General features: G+C 35.0%; 6 protein-coding genes across 6 annotated transcripts; 3 read left to right on the forward strand and 3 right to left on the reverse strand.

Moving 5' to 3' along the window:
• Nucleotides 1–21: 21 nt before the first annotated feature.
• On the forward strand, nucleotides 22–765 carry MONOS_5946 (uncharacterized protein). Its single transcript, XM_067876137.1, has 3 exons — nucleotides 22–147; nucleotides 205–253; nucleotides 318–765. Exons 1-3 carry the CDS (start codon nucleotides 53–55, stop codon nucleotides 606–608), a joined length of 435 nt encoding a protein of 144 aa, XP_067725990.1. The 5' UTR covers nucleotides 22–52; the 3' UTR covers nucleotides 609–765.
• On the reverse strand, nucleotides 608–2,831 carry MONOS_5947 (uncharacterized protein; the record flags this gene model as incomplete). The annotated part of the gene is made up of 9 exons (XM_067876138.1): nucleotides 608–800; nucleotides 894–977; nucleotides 1,166–1,264; nucleotides 1,352–1,406; nucleotides 1,618–1,729; nucleotides 1,876–2,178; nucleotides 2,245–2,453; nucleotides 2,500–2,569; nucleotides 2,807–2,831. 9 exons carry the CDS (start codon nucleotides 2,829–2,831, stop codon nucleotides 768–770), a joined length of 990 nt encoding a protein of 329 aa, XP_067725991.1. The 3' UTR covers nucleotides 608–767.
• A 118-nt stretch (nucleotides 2,832–2,949) lies between these two features.
• Nucleotides 2,950–5,097, forward strand: MONOS_5948 (Arl13L, Arl13-like protein). Its single transcript, XM_067876139.1, has 3 exons — nucleotides 2,950–3,083; nucleotides 3,140–3,386; nucleotides 3,446–5,097. Exons 1-3 carry the CDS (start codon nucleotides 2,960–2,962, stop codon nucleotides 4,551–4,553), a joined length of 1,479 nt encoding a protein of 492 aa, XP_067725992.1. The 5' UTR covers nucleotides 2,950–2,959; the 3' UTR covers nucleotides 4,554–5,097.
• Nucleotides 5,098–5,558: 461 nt separating this feature from the next.
• Nucleotides 5,559–10,330, reverse strand: MONOS_5949 (putative ubiquitin carboxyl-terminal hydrolase 16/45; the record flags this gene model as incomplete). Its single annotated transcript, XM_067876140.1, has 4 exons — nucleotides 10,274–10,330; nucleotides 9,149–10,142; nucleotides 5,864–8,934; nucleotides 5,559–5,684 (listed from the first exon to the last, which is right to left on the reverse strand). Exons 2-4 carry the CDS (start codon nucleotides 10,116–10,118, stop codon nucleotides 5,559–5,561), a joined length of 4,167 nt encoding a protein of 1,388 aa, XP_067725993.1. The 5' UTR covers nucleotides 10,119–10,142; nucleotides 10,274–10,330.
• Nucleotides 10,331–13,338: 3,008 nt separating this feature from the next.
• MONOS_5950 (Catalase) lies at nucleotides 13,339–16,025 on the forward strand. The gene has a single exon (XM_067876142.1). The coding sequence runs from the start codon at nucleotides 13,393–13,395 to the stop codon at nucleotides 15,823–15,825; it is 2,433 nt and encodes an 810-aa protein (XP_067725994.1). The 5' UTR covers nucleotides 13,339–13,392; the 3' UTR covers nucleotides 15,826–16,025.
• Nucleotides 16,026–17,686, reverse strand: MONOS_5951 (putative COP9 signalosome complex subunit 2). The gene is made up of 2 exons (XM_067876143.1): nucleotides 17,233–17,686; nucleotides 16,026–17,154 (listed from the first exon to the last, which is right to left on the reverse strand). The coding sequence occupies exons 1-2, from the start codon at nucleotides 17,647–17,649 to the stop codon at nucleotides 16,219–16,221; spliced, it is 1,353 nt and encodes a 450-aa protein (XP_067725995.1). The 5' UTR covers nucleotides 17,650–17,686; the 3' UTR covers nucleotides 16,026–16,218.
• Nucleotides 17,687–18,534: the final 848 nt, after the last annotated feature.

Consider the following 18,534-nt stretch of genomic DNA (forward strand, 5'->3'; position numbering starts at 1 on the left):
AGAAAATAATAAATTATGGGTAGAAAGTTTAGATATTCTGCTTATTTTATTGATGTCCACAGACTATTCTACGGAAGGCGGCCATAGATCAGATGAACTTAGACATTTAACCCGCACATATTCTTTGGGGGCAAAAATCGGAAATTGGTATTTAAGTACTGAATAGTGTAATTGCTTTTGTTATTGAATTATTTATTGCTATAGGTTTGAAGATTATGCATTGAAGGATTATGATGTTACGCCAACATCTGATGTGTGTTTTTCATGAGTTTTACAATCACTTTTTTGTTTTTTTTACCTGATTTTTATTTTTTTAGGATCCAGCTTTTAAAACAATGTACAAAGAGCAAACACAATATGTTGCAGAACGCTCTGGAAGGACAATGGATAGAACTTTTCAACATGCAACTGCTTATGAACCTTTTCCTGAATCAGAAATGCGTTCTGCTTATCGTTCTCCCAAAGAACAAACTGCCCGTTCATTCAAGGGTCAAAGGAGTTTTACGACTGACAAATCGGCATATGACCACTACGTTACTCGGTGGACAAGAGGGCCAACTGGAGAGACGCAAACTCAGGTGGTGCATAGAGACTTTCGAAAAAAATGAATGCTGATGATATAATTTTTTACAAAAAAATCAGGAAAAAAATTGTGAAGAAAATTAAAGCATTGCTAATATTTGCAATTTATTGTTTTTTAGAAAGTTTATTTTTTTCGTTATGAGCATTAATAATTCAAATTTAACATTAACTTTCAGTTTTCAATGTTATTGAGTTTTCTTTCTTGCTTCAGCTTCTTTCTGATAATGATGAATAAAAATGATGTTGAATAAAGCAAATTCATCGAGAATAAGCATTAATTGCATAAAATGAAAGTTTTGAAAAAAGCAAACTTTCCTTCTTTCTTTATCTGCAGCAATATTCGCCCGAACCCTAGCAAGTTCCTGTTGTTCAAATCGTTTTTGGCGAAGACGTTCCTAAAAGCAGACGGAGTAATTTCATTATGTGAATATGGAACCATCACAATTGTGTGCAGGAGTCATAAGATAATTGTTCGTTCATTGAATGATGATCACGTTTTCATAAAAGGTCACGTTGAATAAAAAGAAAGAAAAAGCAAATATCAGTTTTCTACATAATTGTATGTACTTAATAAAATAAATACTTCTCTTTGAAGGCGCAGCTGTGTCATTTCGTGTTTTTCCTTTTCCTGTGACAACTGTTTTCCCATTTGAATTCTGCGTCGTTCTCGTTCAAGTTCGTCCTAACACACACGAGAAATATGAATAAAATAATTAATAAATAATAAGGATCATTGAATAACAGAATAATGCTAATGTGAAATTAATACCTGTTTTTCTTTTTCCGCAATTCGCTTCCGCGCCTCTTCCTGCATTTTTCTTGCCCTAAATCAAGATGAAAAAAGAAAAAAAATGCAATTAATTGCAGGTTCAAAAATATAGAAAAAAAAGGAAAATTTAGAAAAATAAAGGCTTTACAAAATTTTGTTCAGATGAGATTTTTCAAGGGGAAAAAAATGTGACTTTTCATGCGCATATAAGAAATCTTTCACGAAATATCTCGCATTCACTTCAATTGCATTTTTCTTTTACACACTTTGCTTTAATTTCTTCGGCCGTCATTCTATTTTGAACTCCGCCTTGTGGTGTTTCATTCATAATCGCATTAATTGCAGCTTCGTCTTCGGGGCTAAGTTCCTGTCCTCCAGCTTTTGTATTAGCAAATCCATTTCAATGTCATTTTTTTTCCGGACCATTAGAAATAATGATGAAAGAGAAAATGAATAAAATTCAATAAAAAATGTTTTGTTTTAATTTTCTCTCTTTTTTTGCGAGATTATGTAAGATGACACACCAATACTAACTTTTCCTTTCTGACTTGCCAAAAAGCTCTTCAGCTGTTCGAAGCCTTCTCCATTCATTTCAAATGTTGGTGTCTGGCCTACTTCTTCTGACGCTTTTGTTGCTGAAGCATCGTTTTCTTTGCACTCAGCAGCTCCATCAGCAGCTTGAATGGTCTTTTCTTCTTCTTTGCTTTCAGATGCTTCCTCTTCTTTGCTTGAATCTTGTTCTTTCTCGTTCTGTAAATTATCATCTGTGCTTTTTGCCTTTGACTTTGGTATAATATTGACAAGATCATCTGGATCGTATCCAGAATCTAAAAAGAAGCAAATGGTAAAGGAAATATGATTCGCGTGGTGATAATCTAAAAAATATTACAAACCAATTAAATCAAGAAGTTTTTTACTTAATGCAGATTTCTCGCCTTCAGTTTTTGGCTTTGAAGTTAAATCTATTTGATCTAAAGATACTTTTGGTACTGGTTTTGGTGAAGAAATTTGTTTTGTTTGTTTTTGTTCTTTAGGTTGGACAGGGATTGGAGTTAATGGAACAGAAAAGTCCATTTCACCAAGAGCACCAAATTGAAAAATCCTACAAGAAATATAAAACATAAATACAAATTCGTAAAAGAACAAACCAATCAAGAGCAGATTGAAGATTAGGCTTGTCCAGAGCAGCTCTAAGAAAAAATGAAATTTTCGGAAAAACTATAAATAAAAAAGTCAATATGCGAAAAATACTCAACAGTTTCCTGAAAAGTGTTAATTCCATAAATTTTAATTCGTTATTTAAACTTAATTGTATGTGACATACAGGAGGCAAAAGAAGTGTCGAAAGAGAGCGTCTAAGCTGTGCTCGCCTAAAATTTTCTTGCTCTGAATTTTTATCTTCTTTTTGTTCTTTTAAATTAATAGAAATAATATATATAAAAATATTCTACATACTCGACAAATCACTGTTATCTTGCATTTTAACTTTTAATTAAGGGTGATATTTTTGGATTGTCTTTTATTAAATGTAATGTGAGTTGTATATCAGATTCTAATTTATTTATTTTCACCTTCAAAAATTAAATAAATAAAGGTTCAATAAAATAGATGGGGTGTTGCGCAAGTGAGAACAATCAGCAAAGTTATGATCATCATACAAAGGAAATAACAATTTTACTACTTGGTTTAGATAATGCTGGGAAATCTTCGGTTTTGAATGCGTTTAAAGGAAGTTTGTTGTGTTTGAAGTATTTATTTTAAAGGAATTATTTCGATATTATGAGAAAGATTTTCTTGAAACAAAGCCAACCTGGGGCTATAACTTTACAAAAATTATGTTTGACGATTTTATAATTAAGTTGACTGATGTTGGCGGTGGAAAAAATATAAGAGCTATTTGGCCAAATTATTTTTTTGCTGCTGACGGAGTAATGTTCATTATGGATAGTACAGACGATGAAAGATTTGATGAAGTGAAAGATACTATTTTTTCATTATTTAAAGAGCAGTATATTTTGGGAAAGCCGATGCTATTGTTTGTTGCTTTTTTTTTTTTCAAATGCGCTAAAGGCATATTGCAAAATCTTTTTTAAGTTGCGCAAACAAAAGAGATATAAAAGGATCTCTTCCGCTTGAAGTTATTTATTCTAGACTTTCGCTTGAGGATCTTCAACTTTCATCGGAACTTTTTCAAATGTTACCAACATTTGCACTTCGAAAAAGCTGCTCTGTGCTTGCACAAAATTCTTCAAATGAAAAATGTGTTGTTTCAAAGCAAATTCATCCTTCCCCTTTCTCTTCGTTGCAAACTAAAACTCCTGGTCAAACACCATTGTTTCAATCTGATTATGGATCATCATCTGATGATATGTCCTTCAACGCTGCTACAAACTCCCGAGGGCACTCTCCTCTTTCATTAACAATCGCAAATTATTCCCAACACACCCCAACAGAATACACGGCTTCAATGGGTGTCTCAGCCAACGCATCAGAAGTTGAATCAGCAGAGCATCAGCAAGTCCTGTCTTCTTTGTCTGATCCACTGGCAACTCCAGAGCCAATTGTCAGAGGGCTGTTTCCTTCACCTGTTCATCCCTCTGCGCAAAATGCATCTTTTGTGCACGTTAAGTCGACTGAATCAACTGTAGCTTCGTCTTCTTTGCGCTCTTCATCATTTGAGAAGTCTGCAAACAACAAAGCTGTTGGGGAAAATGGTGATGCTTGTCAATGCAAAGGAGCGGAAGAGTCAGACGTGTGTCTGTCCACGCCTCAGTCATCGTCATCTCAGACGTCTGTTGCAGCAGCGCCAACTGAAACTCCTCAGACAGAAGAAAGAAAAAAGCAGAGCATAGAAACATTTGAAGGAAATGATGAAGGTGTCTGTGGAATGGCTTGCTCTGATGAAATTGATGCCGCAAGCACTCCATTTCCGGATACGATGAGGTTTACATCGTCTGCGTTCTCTTCGTACACGACGTTGTATTCAAGCATTTCTGATGAAGATGCTTTCCAGTCAGAGGCAAAGAAGGCTGACGGTGAAAGATGTAAGCCTAATGACATGGATGAGATGCTTTGGCAAGGGATGAAGTGGCTGGTCGGTGCAATTGCATCGAAGATGGAGAGGAGCGGGAAAGGGGAGGAGGGAGAAAGGGGGGAAAGGGGAGAAGGAAATGGAGTGAATGGGAAACGAAGCACAGAATGAAGGAACAGATAAATGGAGTTAATTAAAGATTCTAATGAGCAAAGATGTACTATTATTGAAGAAATTGTTGTTATTCGAGTAATAAATGGCTGGAAAAGTAAAGAAGATGGAAATTGTGTCCATTCGATAGAGGTTGTCAATGACAACTGTACTGAAAATGAAGCGTAACTGAAACCTTTGAAGAAATCAACACCCAGAAGATGTTAGTCTCAGTTCAAGATGAAGAAATCTGAATCAAATGTGATTGTTCAAAAAAGAAGAAGATGATGATGATGATGAAGGAAAAAAGATTGCTTTTCTGAAAAGTATTTTATGAGCATTTGTTATTTTGATGGAGTATATTTGTGGCTTATGGAGTCCATATTTTGGTTGTTTTTGAGTTTTTTCAATCAGATGAATGCTTTTCATAGTGTATTTATATTCAAACTATATTTAGTTGGCATTTCATGTATTTTATTAATAAAGCAATTTTTTTCAAATTAATTCAATCATTTCAGCTCAACTGAAAAGGAAAAGAAAAAATTAAAATTAAAATTAAAATTAAAATTAAAAGTACTTTATTTTATTACTATTTGTCATGAAATGATGAAGAGCTTCGAAATATCTGAATGGCAGATATTGCTTTAAAAAAACAAAAACTTTTTAAGCAAAAGCACATGAAATGACTAATCCGACCGCTTAACAACAAAGTAACTCTTTGCATATCTTTCAGCTCAACCAGCAGCCTCAAGCAAAAATGAAGTGTGTATGTGAAAGATGGAATGGAAAAAAAGGAAAGAAGAAAAAAAAAAAATACTCTTTTTCTTAATCCTTTCTCCAATTTCTAACATTTCTCTATTTCAAATTTATAAAAGGAAAAAAAAAAGAAAGAAAGAAAAGAAAAAAAGAAAAAAAGAAAAAAGAAAAAAAGAAAAAAGAAAAAAAGAAAAAAGAAAAAAGAAAAAAGAAAAATGAAAAATGAAAAAAGAAAAATGAAAAAAGAAAAATGAATCAAGAGGAAAGCGTTCATTGGCTTTTGGCAGCTGATTCTTGTGGTACTTGCTCGTAGAACAGAATGTAGGCCTCTGCCTTGTTCACTTCTGTCATATTCACTGGATACACAACAGAGTCTGAGGCATACAACCACTCAGGCTGGTAATATGATGCATGAGGGGTAAAACAGTGAGGGAAAATTTAGTTTAAAAGAAAGACATATTCAAAAAAAATAAATGAATAATAAAACAAATAAATAATCAAATAATCAAATAAATATAAATATGAATATAAAAACATGAATAATTTCAATTCCATTGTGATATTTGTCAACACACTGGTGAAGCACCACATCTGCGTGTGTATGAAGTGTAGTGCCCTCCATTCAGAGAGCCGCTGTGGCAGACAACACCAAACAGCGAATAAAGAGAGCTTCCGCCAAGCTTAGCTGATGGAGATGAGGATGGAGATAAAGAAGATGAGGGAGATGGAGAAGAAGAAGGAGAAGAAGAAGGAGATTGATATGGAGATGGAGATGGAGAAGGAGGAGAAGCAGAAGGAGAAAAAGAAGAATTAGAAGAAGACTCACCAGAAGAGCCAAGTTGCGACTGCAATGCACCAGATCCTTCATCTTTCACACCTCCACATCCATCTTCTTTCCCCAAGCATTCATCAGCGTCTGGCTCATCTTCATCCACACCCACGCCTTTTCCCAGAACATCGTCCATTCCTCGCCACCTCCACTGCTCGAGATTCAGTATCAGAGGAAACTCAATCACACCCCCAACTTTCGCCAGCGCCTGCGTCTTGTGCTTCCCTTTCTTCCCTTTCTGCCACAAGTAGTCATCATAGTCATATCCACTCCCCCCATGTTTATTCCCCCGTGTCGAATACTCCTTCGGATTGTGTCTTCCTCTCGTCTTTCCTCTCCTCCCACCCAGCAGCCTCCCTGCAAAGCGCTTCAGGTGCAATACAAGCACCTGAGGAAACGTCAGAATGCGCCAGCACATCAGCGCTGGCCGGCGGACTGGGCGGAGCGAGTGGAGAAGAGTGGCGTATTGCTGGGTGAGTTGTGAAGGTTGTGAAGGTTGTGAAGGTTGAGTGGATTGAGAATGGGAAGAAGAAGATGAGGATGAAGGGGAAGACGATTGTGACTGTGATTGTGATTGTGATTTGGATTGAGTTTGTGATTGGTTGGCGGCTGAAATGGTTAGATCAGTCATTTCTTCAGCGATTTTGTCCACTGAGTCAGTTGTTTGTTCACTTTGATTCATGTTTCCTTTGCTTTTCTCTTCCTCCTTTTCCTTTTCCTCTTCTTTCTCTCTTTCTCTCCTCTCCCTCTCAACCAGCTCCTTCCTCACAGCCTCTGCCAGTCTGCGTGTGCATCTCTCGCAGATTGGCGTGTCTTCGCCTTCAATCCGCTCAAAAGAGAAGAAGCGCCTTAGAGCCACTTCGATCGACGGACAGACACCAGAAAAGAGAGGAACCGGGGGAAGAGGAGGGAGAGCTGAGGATGAAGAAGAAGAGGAAAGAGAAGAAGAAGATGATGATGATGATGATGATGATGATGGAAATGGAGGTGTTGTTGATGTGGCTGAGGAAGTTGTTACTTCGTTTGTTTTTTTCCCTTCTTCTTCTTCTTTTGCATCTGCTGTCTGTTCTTGTGTCTGTGCATTTTCTTCTTTCTCTTTGTTTTCTGTATCAGATAATTCTTCTTCTTTTTCATCCTCTTCTTCTCCTTCTTCTCTTTTCTCTTTCTTCTCTTTCTTCTTCTCTTCTTGTTCGTCTGCTTTCATTTTCCTTTCCTTCTTCTCTTTCTCTTTCTCTCTTCTTCTTCTGTTTCGTTCCGCTTTCTTCTCCTTTTTGGATTTGTGTGTGTTTCTTTTATTTTGAACAACATCTTTTTTTTCTTCCTTTTCTGTTGAAGATTCATCATCTTCGTCTTTCTCTCTCCCTTTCTCTTTACCTTCGTCTTCATTTTCGTCGTTATCTTCTTTGTCATTGTCTTCTTCTCCTTCTTTCTTCTCTTTTTCTTCATTTTCCTTCTTTTCGCATTCCTCCTCTTTCTCTTCTTCTTTCTCTTCCTCCTTCTCCTTTTCAGCATTTTTGTCTTTTCTTTGACTTCCTCCATTCTTCTTCTTGTTCCTCAGCTTTCTCAGCTCTTCATTCCTCTTCCTTCTCTCCTTCTTCTCTCTCTCTTTCCTCTCCTGCTGCTCCTTCTGCTTCCTCACCCTCTCTTCTTTCATCTTCTCCCTCTTCTCCTTCTCCTCTTTCTTCGCTCTCCAATACTCCAACAGCCTCTGCTGCTCTTCAAACTCTGCATCCATCGCCAGCTCTGCTTCTGTCAGCTGCAAATTCACTTCTTCATCGAATTTCTCTTCTCCTTCGCCTTCTTTTTCTTCCTTTTCTTCTTTTTCTGATTCTTTTTCTGATTCTTCTCCTTCCTTTCCTTCCTTTCCTTCTTCTTCTTTTGCATCTCCTTCTTCTCCTTCTTTTTCATCTGTTCCATTTTCTGCTGTTGTCTTCTTTTCCTTCTCCTTCTTCTCTTTCTCCTTTTTCTCTTTCTCTTTCTCTTTCTCCTTCTTCCTCTCCTTCACTTCCTCTCCCTCTCTCTGCACACTCCCCACACGCTGCCAGATAGGAGGCACCAAAGGAAGAGACAGGTTGTAAAAAGAAGCCACACTTTTTGTGACGTTGTGGCAGACAGAACAGACACGCATGCTGATCAGCTCTCCTCTGAATGTGCTGTCAACTATCGTCGGATGCTGCAGCTGGTGCGACAAAACGAGGTGTTTGCTTCGGCTGCATTTGCGGCTGGACTCGTTGGAATTGGAAGGGTTTTCAATTGAAATGGAATCTTCAGTGTTGTTGGACTTCTTTGTGCTTCTTTTGCTTTTACGGTGATTTGAAATTTTGCTTTCTATTTCATTATCTTCTTCATTATCTTCCTCTTCCTCCTGTTCCTCTTCTTCCTCATCTTCCTCATCCTCATCATCATCTTCTTCTTCTCCTTCTTCGTTTGAGCTTTCTGCTGAATCAGAATCGCTGTCAGAGTCGTATTCAATCATAATTTCATCAACTTTGTTGCGGAATCTCTTCATCAGCTGAAGTTTTCTCTCCTTCCGAGTGCCATGTGCATCACAGCCACTTCTATTCTTCTCTTCCACAAGACAACTTTCTTTGCCTTCTGTATTACCTTCTTTGTCTTTTTCTTCTTCTTTTTCTTCTTCATCCAAATAGTCTGAGATATTGTCTGCAATGTCGCTGATGTCCTGTTCTTCCAGCACTTGTGCAAATATGCCCTCTTTCAACACTCGCTGCATCACCTCAAACAAACGGGAGAATCTCATTCTTTTCTGCTCTTCTTCGTCCAGCCCTTGCAGAAGAGCCAAAAGCAGATCAAGAGAATCTGAGTGTATTGGACAATATGAAATGATTTGGTTAATAATGAAAATAATTATAAAACAGTAGAAAAAGAAGTTATTAAATTCATTTAAAGTTAAACTTTTAAAAATGAAAGAAGGAAAAAATTGATATTTCTGTGAAATCTTCGTTTTTCAAATTTCATTGTTTTTTTCTTCTTCTTCTTCTTTTGTCTTTAACATCTTCCCCTTTCAACACACCTTGTTGATTAAATCCCAGAAAAGTATGGTCTATTTTCCCTATTTGCGAGAAAAGAGAAGATGGGGTGACAACAGCATTCCCCTTCTTCGTTCCAACTGACTCCCACACTTGGTGATACAGTGACCTCAGCTCCTTCGTCAGCTTCCCTTCCTCGTTCACGCGCGGTGTTGGAACAGCATCTGACGACGAATGCACCTCAGAAGCTGCTTCGCTTGCTTTTGATTTTGATGCTTTAGAAGCGTCTTCTTTCGCCTCTTCTTCTTTCTTCAGCTTCCTCCGCTGTTGCTTCGTCATCATCTTTCGTTGCTTCCTTGAAATAATTGATTTTCCTTCCCCCTCTTCGGTTCCTTCGTCTTCATTCTCCATTAATAATAATCCATCTGCGGTGTCTTCCTCTTTTTCATCTGCTTCTTCTTTATGCTTCCTTTTTCTTTTGCTTTTATCTTTTGCTTTGAAACTTGTTTGCTTGTCATTATCGCGATCACAACATTCACGTGATGTAATTGCCAAATTATCCAATTTCCGATCAATTTCTTTCAGTTTTCTAACTTTCATGTAAACCTCTTTTGCTTTTTCGCTTGGTGGTGGTTGAGGTGGTGAACCCAAAAAATAGTCCTTTAACATTCTTGTTTGCACCAAGCATTGCATAACGCTATTGAAAAAGCAAGTGTTTCCGAGATTTGAAAATCCGCATATTCCATTTTTAATAGTGTTCAATTTGTTTTCTTCCTTTTCTTCGAGATTTAAATCATTTTTCTTTGCCTTCACTGGTACTATTGTAGAAGGATAAGCTTTCGGTTTTCCTTTCTTGTTTGCTGCTAAAAGCGCTATTTGACCAGAAAACTTTCCTGTTGCTTCATTTCGATGCGATCTTCGCTTTTTCTTTTCATTATTGCCTTCTTGTTGTTCATTATCTGTATCTTTCAATGATTGATCTTTACTTTCTTGATTGGGCAACTGCTCATTCATGTTATGTTATTTTACAGCTTTGAACTAATTTCATTCAATAAAAAGAAAAGAAATTAAAAAATCATGCATTGTAACAAAAAGTATAAAAATTCGTTTTAAAATTCAATGTTGAATGATATTTTATTTCACAATAATTTTGAATAAATGTAAAATACAGTTTCTTTGACTTGTAAAAACTGATATTATATGATCCTATTAATCAATATTTATTTATGGGAAATCTGGCTTTGATTCGTTTTTGAAAGAAATAAAAAAACAAATTTAAAATATCCAAACAAATTTTTGAGGTTAATGAATTTGAGTGCTTTCATTGTTTATTATAATATTATTATCGTGATTTCTTTTCATTTATGAAACAATTATATATTTTCTCAATCCGAGAAAATTTCCACATCCAAAAAAACGTAAATTTCTGGGAAATTGACTTTTTCTTATATGACAATTATTTTCCTCAAAAACAACCACAAAATATCAAAAAACATATTCTCAAAAACTATATGATAGTATTTTTTATTATGTTGTTGGTTTATTAAAGTGAACTTATTTGAATATAATTTATCCATTGCTAAAAAAAACTCTCAATTATTACGTTGACTTTAAAATTAACAATTGATTTAAGAATATTGAAAGTCAATAAAATTTCTCTCTCCAAAAAAAAGGAATTTTCAAAATAATTTATTTTTTTATGAAAATCAAATTTGGATGATCGATTTTGAAATAAAACTTTCGATCCAGTTTTTTTTGAAAATATATTCTAAATAGGATTAAGAAAAAATTAGTTGAAAAGGGGAACAGTTTTTGTTTTTGAAATTGCTATTGAAAATGCAAATGTTGAAAAAAGCACACTGAGAAAAGTTATTTTTTAACAACTCATTCAAAAACATCATTTCAAAAAGGATCAGCCATGAACTAATAATTTTTTTTATTCCAACAGTTTGAAAAATGAGTATTTGAAATTTTTTGAATAATTATTTATCTCCACACAGAATGTTAACAAATAAAAGTTTGAGATGAAATGTTTTTTTTTTCTTTCACAACCAGAACCAAATAAACTTTTCATTTCAAAAGATGACACAATGAAATTGAATTTTACACTTTCTCAGAAAAACGAATACTCCAAAACATGTGTTTTTCTTTTTTCTATCATTATTTTTGGAAAAACAAATCACAGTGAATTATAAACAAACAAAGGACATAAGAATAATTGCATTTGCACATATCCATTTTCCACTTAATATTTCTTTTTTAAAAATTAAACACATTGAACCGGTTTGTGTATACCTAAAAATGATAACATTAAATCAATTGATCTTTGCCCAACTGTCACATTTTTATTTGGCTTGTTAAAGAACCGATATGTGTTTTTCTTTTTGAAAAGTCGCAAATGTTTTAGCTTTCAATAATTAATATTTCTCATTTTTTGATCAAATTTTTGTTCACACTCACGTTACTTCATTTATATGTTTTTAATTGCACTATAGAATAAAAACTTTTATTTAAAAAAAATTCCATGAGTTTAAATAGAAATTCGATTAAAATATTAACAATAATTTATGAAATCAAATTTTTTTCTTTCATAAATATCGGTTCAGAAATTTTTCTTGAATATCAACAAAAGAACGCTGAAAAGTGAAAATGCTGAATAAAGACTTCTTAATTTTTATTTCAGAACATGCATTTGTTTTTGATAACAGTAGTGAAAATTTAGCATTTGAATGCAAAATCTCTTTCCAATGAGAAATAAACTTTGAATAATCAACACCCAGATAAAAGTTACGATTGCAAAAATAATATCCCATCAAAAAAATTATTTTTAATTTGATAATTAAACATTTGCGTCTTTTCAAAAAGAACAATACATATACAGGATATAATATTTTGCTTCAAGCATTTTCATCGAAAAATTATGAATTTTTTATTGACTTTTTTGATCAAAAAACAAAATAACTATTGGAATATTTTTTGACATTTGAACAATGTTGGAAAACTTTATGTTTTAATTTCCACGATGCCTGTTTTCTGACATTAAATTCAAATTAATTTTGAAATCTGAGAAAGTGAAATAAAGTTGTGACTGAAGCAATTTTTATGTGCTTTGTGCAAAAAAAGCTTGAAAGAACGAATTTTCCATCATATCTTTATCTTTTCAAAGAAAAATATAAATTAGATTCAACAGGTGGTAATATTTAAATTCATAACACATTTGATAGAGAAATGAATTTATTAGCATTCAAAAAGTCATTAAGAAATATATATAAACGGTTAATTAATTTAAAAACCAGAATGAGTGATTTTTCAGATTTATCAAATCATTGCTTTAAGACAAATAACAATTCATTTTAAAGTTCTTATAATTTAAAAATCATCAGATATTTTTTTATTTAATATGTAATTTTTGAACTTGTGCTGAAAACTTTACACTTCATTCAGCAATTAAAACAAAATGTCCGTTTTTGAACAACAATTTTCAAGAAAATGTCACATTTAATTCTTTTGAAAAAGGGAAGATGTTTTCATAAAAAAATTTTTACAAATTATCATTTCAGAATAACAGTTTCTCTTCATTTTTTCTTTGTGAAAAATAATATTCTTTCGACACTTGCAATTATTTATTATAATGTTCGAACGAAGATAATAAATATGTTTTTTGCTGTTCCAAAAAAAGACTCCTTGAAAAGTCATCATATTATGAAAAAAATATCTTCATTCAAATTGAAAAAACATTAGAAGAAAGAAATTATTTAACAAAATAAGCCATTTATTCAGATATTATTTTTGTGCAATTTTGTCGATGAATTGCCTCACATTCAGTCATTCAGAAATAAAATTTATTGTGAAATCTAAAAAATAACAATAAAAATATAAAGAAAAAAAAAAAAAACCCGCAAATCTGTGTTTGCAACCGATTATCATCATTTCAACTTTCCTTGCATCATTCAACAACTTGAAAATAAAAAATGTTTTCTATTGTTGAATTTGATTTATTTATTTTTTTTTGAAAAGATAAGAGTCAAATCAGATTGAAAAATAAATAAATATTATGTGAGTTTTGTGTTTCAACAAATAATAATAATAATTATTATTAAAAAATTGATAACGCTATCCAACGTTATGAAATAATTTCTGACAAAGAATTATGTAATGATCTGAGTATAATAAAAAAGAATTCAATAATGATTTGATTTTTAATTAATTTGATGAGAGATTTTTAAATTAAGGTGATTACTTTTATTCAATTGACACATTTCTGTATTGAAAATACTATCTCGAAACGATGATATCGCATTGTTTCTTTTCAATTTCTTTAATTCTTTTTGGGTCCATTGAGTCTCAGCTTTGGAAATTTGGCCCTACAACAAAACCACCAGCAGAAAATGAGCCACCATTTCATGACGGAAAGTCAGCTGAGCCGCATTACGATGATTTAATTCCAGAAGGAGCAAATACAGTCACACCAAAGCCAACTCCTCCGGGAACCGAGCCTACTGCTCCAGGTTCCCTAAAAGAACCGGAAAACGTAAACAAGAAACTAATTCAAATGGACAGATATCGTGTTGACGACACCGGAAAATCACTTACATCAAACACAGGAATAAAGATATCAAATAATCAGGCAATTCTAAAGATCGGAGAAAGAGGGCCTGAACTGTTGGAAGATGTTTTTTATTTTGACAAATTGCAACATTTTAACAGAGAGCGTATTCCAGAAAGAGTTGTTCATGCACGTGGTACTGGCGTACACGGTTATTTTCAAGTTTATAAGTCCTTATCAAAAATAACAAAAGCAAATTTCTTACAAGATCCCACAAAGAAAACACCAGTATTTGTTCGGTTTTCAACCGTGCAAGGATCTCGTGGTTCAGCAGATACTGTTCGTGATGTCAGAGGACTCGCTGTCAAATTTTATACAGACGAAGGAATTTATGATTTGCTTTCTCTAAACGTTGCAGTATTCTTTGTACAAGACTCAATGAAGTTTATGGATTTCATTCATGCACTTAAACCAGAACCACACGCAGAGATTCCACAGGCTCAAACTGCTCACGATACTTTCTGGGATTATATTTCATTGCAACCAGAATCATTGCACACAGTGATGTGGGCCATGTCTGACAGAGCACTTCCACGTAGTTATAGCAATTTTGAAGCATTCGGTGTTCATTCGTTCCGCATGATCAACGAAGAAGGAAAAGCAGTGTTTGTTAGGTTCCATTGGAAGCCAGTTCTCGGAAAATCATCTCTTGTCTGGGATGAAGCACAGCTTGTTCAAGGCAGAGATCCCGACTTCAACAGGAAGGAGCTCTGGCAATCAATCGAAGCTGGAGATTATCCCGAGTACGAGTTGGGGCTACAAATCATTCCAGAAGAGGACAAAGACAAGTTTGGATTTGATATTATGGATCCTACAAAACTCATTCCTGAAGCTATCGTTCCTGTTGAGATTGTTGGAAAGATGACACTTAACCGCAACCCAGACAACTTCTTCTCTGAAACAGAGCAGGTTGCCTTCTCACCTGGAAATCTCGTACCAGGTATTGATCTCTCTGAAGATCCCTTGCTGCAAGGCCGTGCTATTGCCTATCACGACACCCAGAGGCACAGACTCGGAACGAACTTCCATCTGCTTCCAATCAATTCGCCAGTCAGCGGCATCCACAACCACCAGCGCGATGGCTACATGCAGTCGACAATCCCCAAAGGATCGAACTACGAGCCCAACTCCATCAGCGAGAACTGGCCGAGAGAGGCACCAGTCCAAGGCAAGCAGACAGAGGCCGACTACGGCAGACAGGACGGCTCGAAAGAGTCAGGCGGGCGCTTTGGAAAGACAAACGAGCACAAAATGCCCCGCAACAAAGACGAGGTCGGCGGAGGCTTCTCGACTTATGGCGTCCATGCAGAAGGATTCAAGACCCGCACCCGCAGCCCGTCGTTCCAGGAGTACTATTCGCAGCCTCGCTTGTTCTACATCAGCCAGACGCCCTCTGAGCAGAAGCACATCATTGATGCGTTCGGCTTTGAGCTCAGCAGAGTTTCGCGTCCGTACATTCGCGAGCGTGTTGTGGACCATCTGTGCAGAGTTGACAAGGAGCTCGCAAAGAATGTTTCTGAACAGCTTGGAATCAAACTGACTGAAGAGCAGATGAACTATCCTCTTCCTGAGCCTGTTTGTGGACTGACCGAGGGAGATCCAGCACTCAGCCAATACAAAAACAACAAAATCGCTGTGAAAGGAAGAAGAGTGAATGTTGTTGTTGCTGATGGAGTTGATGGAGCAACTGTGGATGCAATCGTGGCTGCGCTGAAGGCAGAAGGTGTTCATCCTCTGATTGTCGCAACAAAATTGGGTGAGATAAAAACTAACGGCGGATCACATACGCTTGTTGCTGATGACACATTCAAAGGGCGCTCATCTGTTTTGACAGATGCTGTGATCGTGCCTGATGGTGATGAGAGCATCGCAACTCTTCTGATGGACGGTGATGCACAGCACCAAGTTGCAGTGGCATATCGTCATTTGAAGCCGATTTCGTTTGTGGGAAGAGCTAAAGCGCTTCTTGCTGCCTCAGGGCTGAAGGAGGATCCAGAAGACAAAGGAATTATCTTGAATGACTCTCCAAGTGACACTGCGAAGAATCTTGTGACTGTTATGAAGGAACACAGAGTGTGGGACAGAGAACCAAAGATAAGTTCTGTCAAGCCTTAAACAAAATTATTATCATCTTTCTTTATCTTTCATTAATATGTTAACATTTTGTATGTTTCATTAAAATGAACTTTCTCAAGTTTAGTTTATGTACATCAGCTATTATGTTCAAAAGTCAAGAATATTTTTAAAATCATCATCATTATTTTTTTTTTTTGAAATTCAAACTTTATTACTTTTATCAAAAAAAAAAATAATTTCCAATATATGTTCCTATTCAAAATGAAACACTCTCAAATTTCAGTTAGTCATTTTTAGCTTGTTATGTATTGATATCAAACTATATTATGATGAAATTGAAAACAAAAATTCAGAACGATAGACAGCCAAGACAAGATAAAACGAGGATTGAAATATCCTTTTTTTTTCAATAAAAATAATTTTTGAGAGAGATTAACCACGGAACATAATTCTGCGTCCTCTGTCGTGAATTTCAGATGCAATCATCTTGATTGCATTCATCTTTTCCTGTCCTTCCTTCTTTCCTTCCAAATACACAACTCCTTCAATCTGGTCGATCTTTCCATCAATTTCACCGTCGGTTATAAGCATTGCGCAAAGCAGCTCCACATCCTTCGGCTCGCACATTGTTTCTTCAGCGAGATATGCCAGTCTGACGCTTGAAAAAGGCACTATCAACTCTTTTATCTTTGCAACACGAATATCCTTCAGAAGATCATCAACATGCTCCTTCACCAGCGGATCACCCATAATTCGCTTCTTTTGCTCGGGATTGCGCAATGTTGCCATAAATCTTGGAATGTCGCGATCTTGGAATGCTTCAATCAGCATTGTCAGCGCCATAACATCACCATCTGTTCGATACACACGCGTCTCAGGTGCACTCATTGGATTCACTGATGATCCGCTAAGCATAGAAGCCAAAATATTATACTTCAAGCATGTCACACGGCGTGGTGATCCAGTCTTGTTGAAGTGATTGAAGGCATCAAAGAACTCTTCCTGAGCTTGGGCAAATTGTCTATCGTGCATGTACATCTTTCCTCCGATTTCTTTGATAATACCAGAAATTCGTGGATGAACAATGGCGTTTTTCACTTTGCTTACTCTTTCGTAAATATCTTTCATTTTCCTTCTTTTATTTGTAACATCGTACACTTGTAACAGTAATGCATAAGTCTCCACAAGTTGAGAACCTTTTGTTGGGTCATCTCTCCCATCAGGAAGTGTGCAAGAGCGTACAATGTCGTTACACCTTGCCTCAGTTTCTTCGTAGTTTCCTTCAGAAAAATATAAATTTGCTAATCTGATGGTAGTTTTAAATATCATTCTATCATTCCTTGATTCGGAAAATGCCCCAATTGTTGTCTTTTTTTAAAAAAAATATAGAAACAATAAGAGAACAAATAAATACTTTTTTTCAATTTACTAAAATTATTTACAAACTTGAAGCAATTGCATCAGATTGGGAAAACCTTCGGTATTTGACAATCTTTCAAGTAATTTTGTGAAAATACGTTCAATAACTGGTTTTGGAACTTCTGCCTTTGTATATGTTAACAATTCTTGATAATCCTTGACTACACCTTCCCAATCTTTCTTTGCTATCGACAATTTAATCAAACCTTTTCGAGCTTTAAATCCCCATTCACCTTTTTTCCCAGCAGCTTCCAATTTCAAACAATCGTTGTAAAGCTTTTTCTTTTTTTCTGGATCTCTTGTTTCCTTTGACTTGTCATAAATATCTTCAGGTCCTTCTTCCTCCTGTTCTTCTTCCTCTTCCACTTCTTCATCTTCAATTACTTCTTCTACAACCTCTTCCACTTCCTCTTCCACCTCCTCATATTCTTCTTCTTCAGACATTTCCAAAACAACAATAAATCAACGATCAATTACCCATTTTCGAATTTTCAGAAATGGATTGTTATTTTCCTATTTTCATAAATTGACAAATACCATTTTGATTATGAAATTAATGTTCATGCAACATTATTTTGAATGATAAGTTGGAGAGGAATAACAAATTCCTAATGACTCAATTCTGTGAAAATTAAAATGTTCAATAAGCAATATTTCGATGAGATTCTTTTTGAATTCTTATTTGAGCAAAAAAATAATAAAAGAGTAAAGAGAAAAAAAGATCTTTCTCATTTCATGTCAAAAATTTGTTTCCTAATTATTTGAAAATGTGTTGAAAAAAACTGAAAAATATCTTCAATTTTAAGATAAACAAAACGCTTATCAGCTTTTTCCAATCATATAAAAAAAGTATATTGACTTCAACAATGCAATGAATATGACTTTTATTGAATGATAGATCTTGCCCAACATTCTATAAAAAAATTGAGAATTATTAATTTGCCTTTATCTTGACTTTCTATGGAACTAGAAGGAGATGCAAGTAAGTTTCCTATAGACACATCTCCTGGGACCAAGAATTGGCAAGAAAGAATTTTTAACGAAGGCATGATAATTTGAATTTGTTAATTTTTGACATGTTAAATAAATTGATTTTACTCAGAGAAAGAAGAATTTTTAGAAAATTTATTTAAAATTGATCCGTCAGAACACGATAAGAGCTTTATTAATTCAAGTGTTATTTTATTGGAGAAGACATTTATCGCAGATAAAACATTTATTAATGCATTTTGCCTCAAACTTGTTGATGAGCTTAAAGCCAGAGTGACAAATAGTTCTCCGTTGCCTGTATATAGTTGCATGACATATTTTTCTTGGATTAGTCTGATT

Source organism: Monocercomonoides exilis (assembly GCF_001643675.1).
Source record: "Monocercomonoides exilis strain PA203 chromosome Unknown scaffold27-1312184, whole genome shotgun sequence".
In the NCBI taxonomy this organism is placed as follows: domain Eukaryota; phylum Preaxostyla; order Oxymonadida; family Polymastigidae; genus Monocercomonoides; species Monocercomonoides exilis.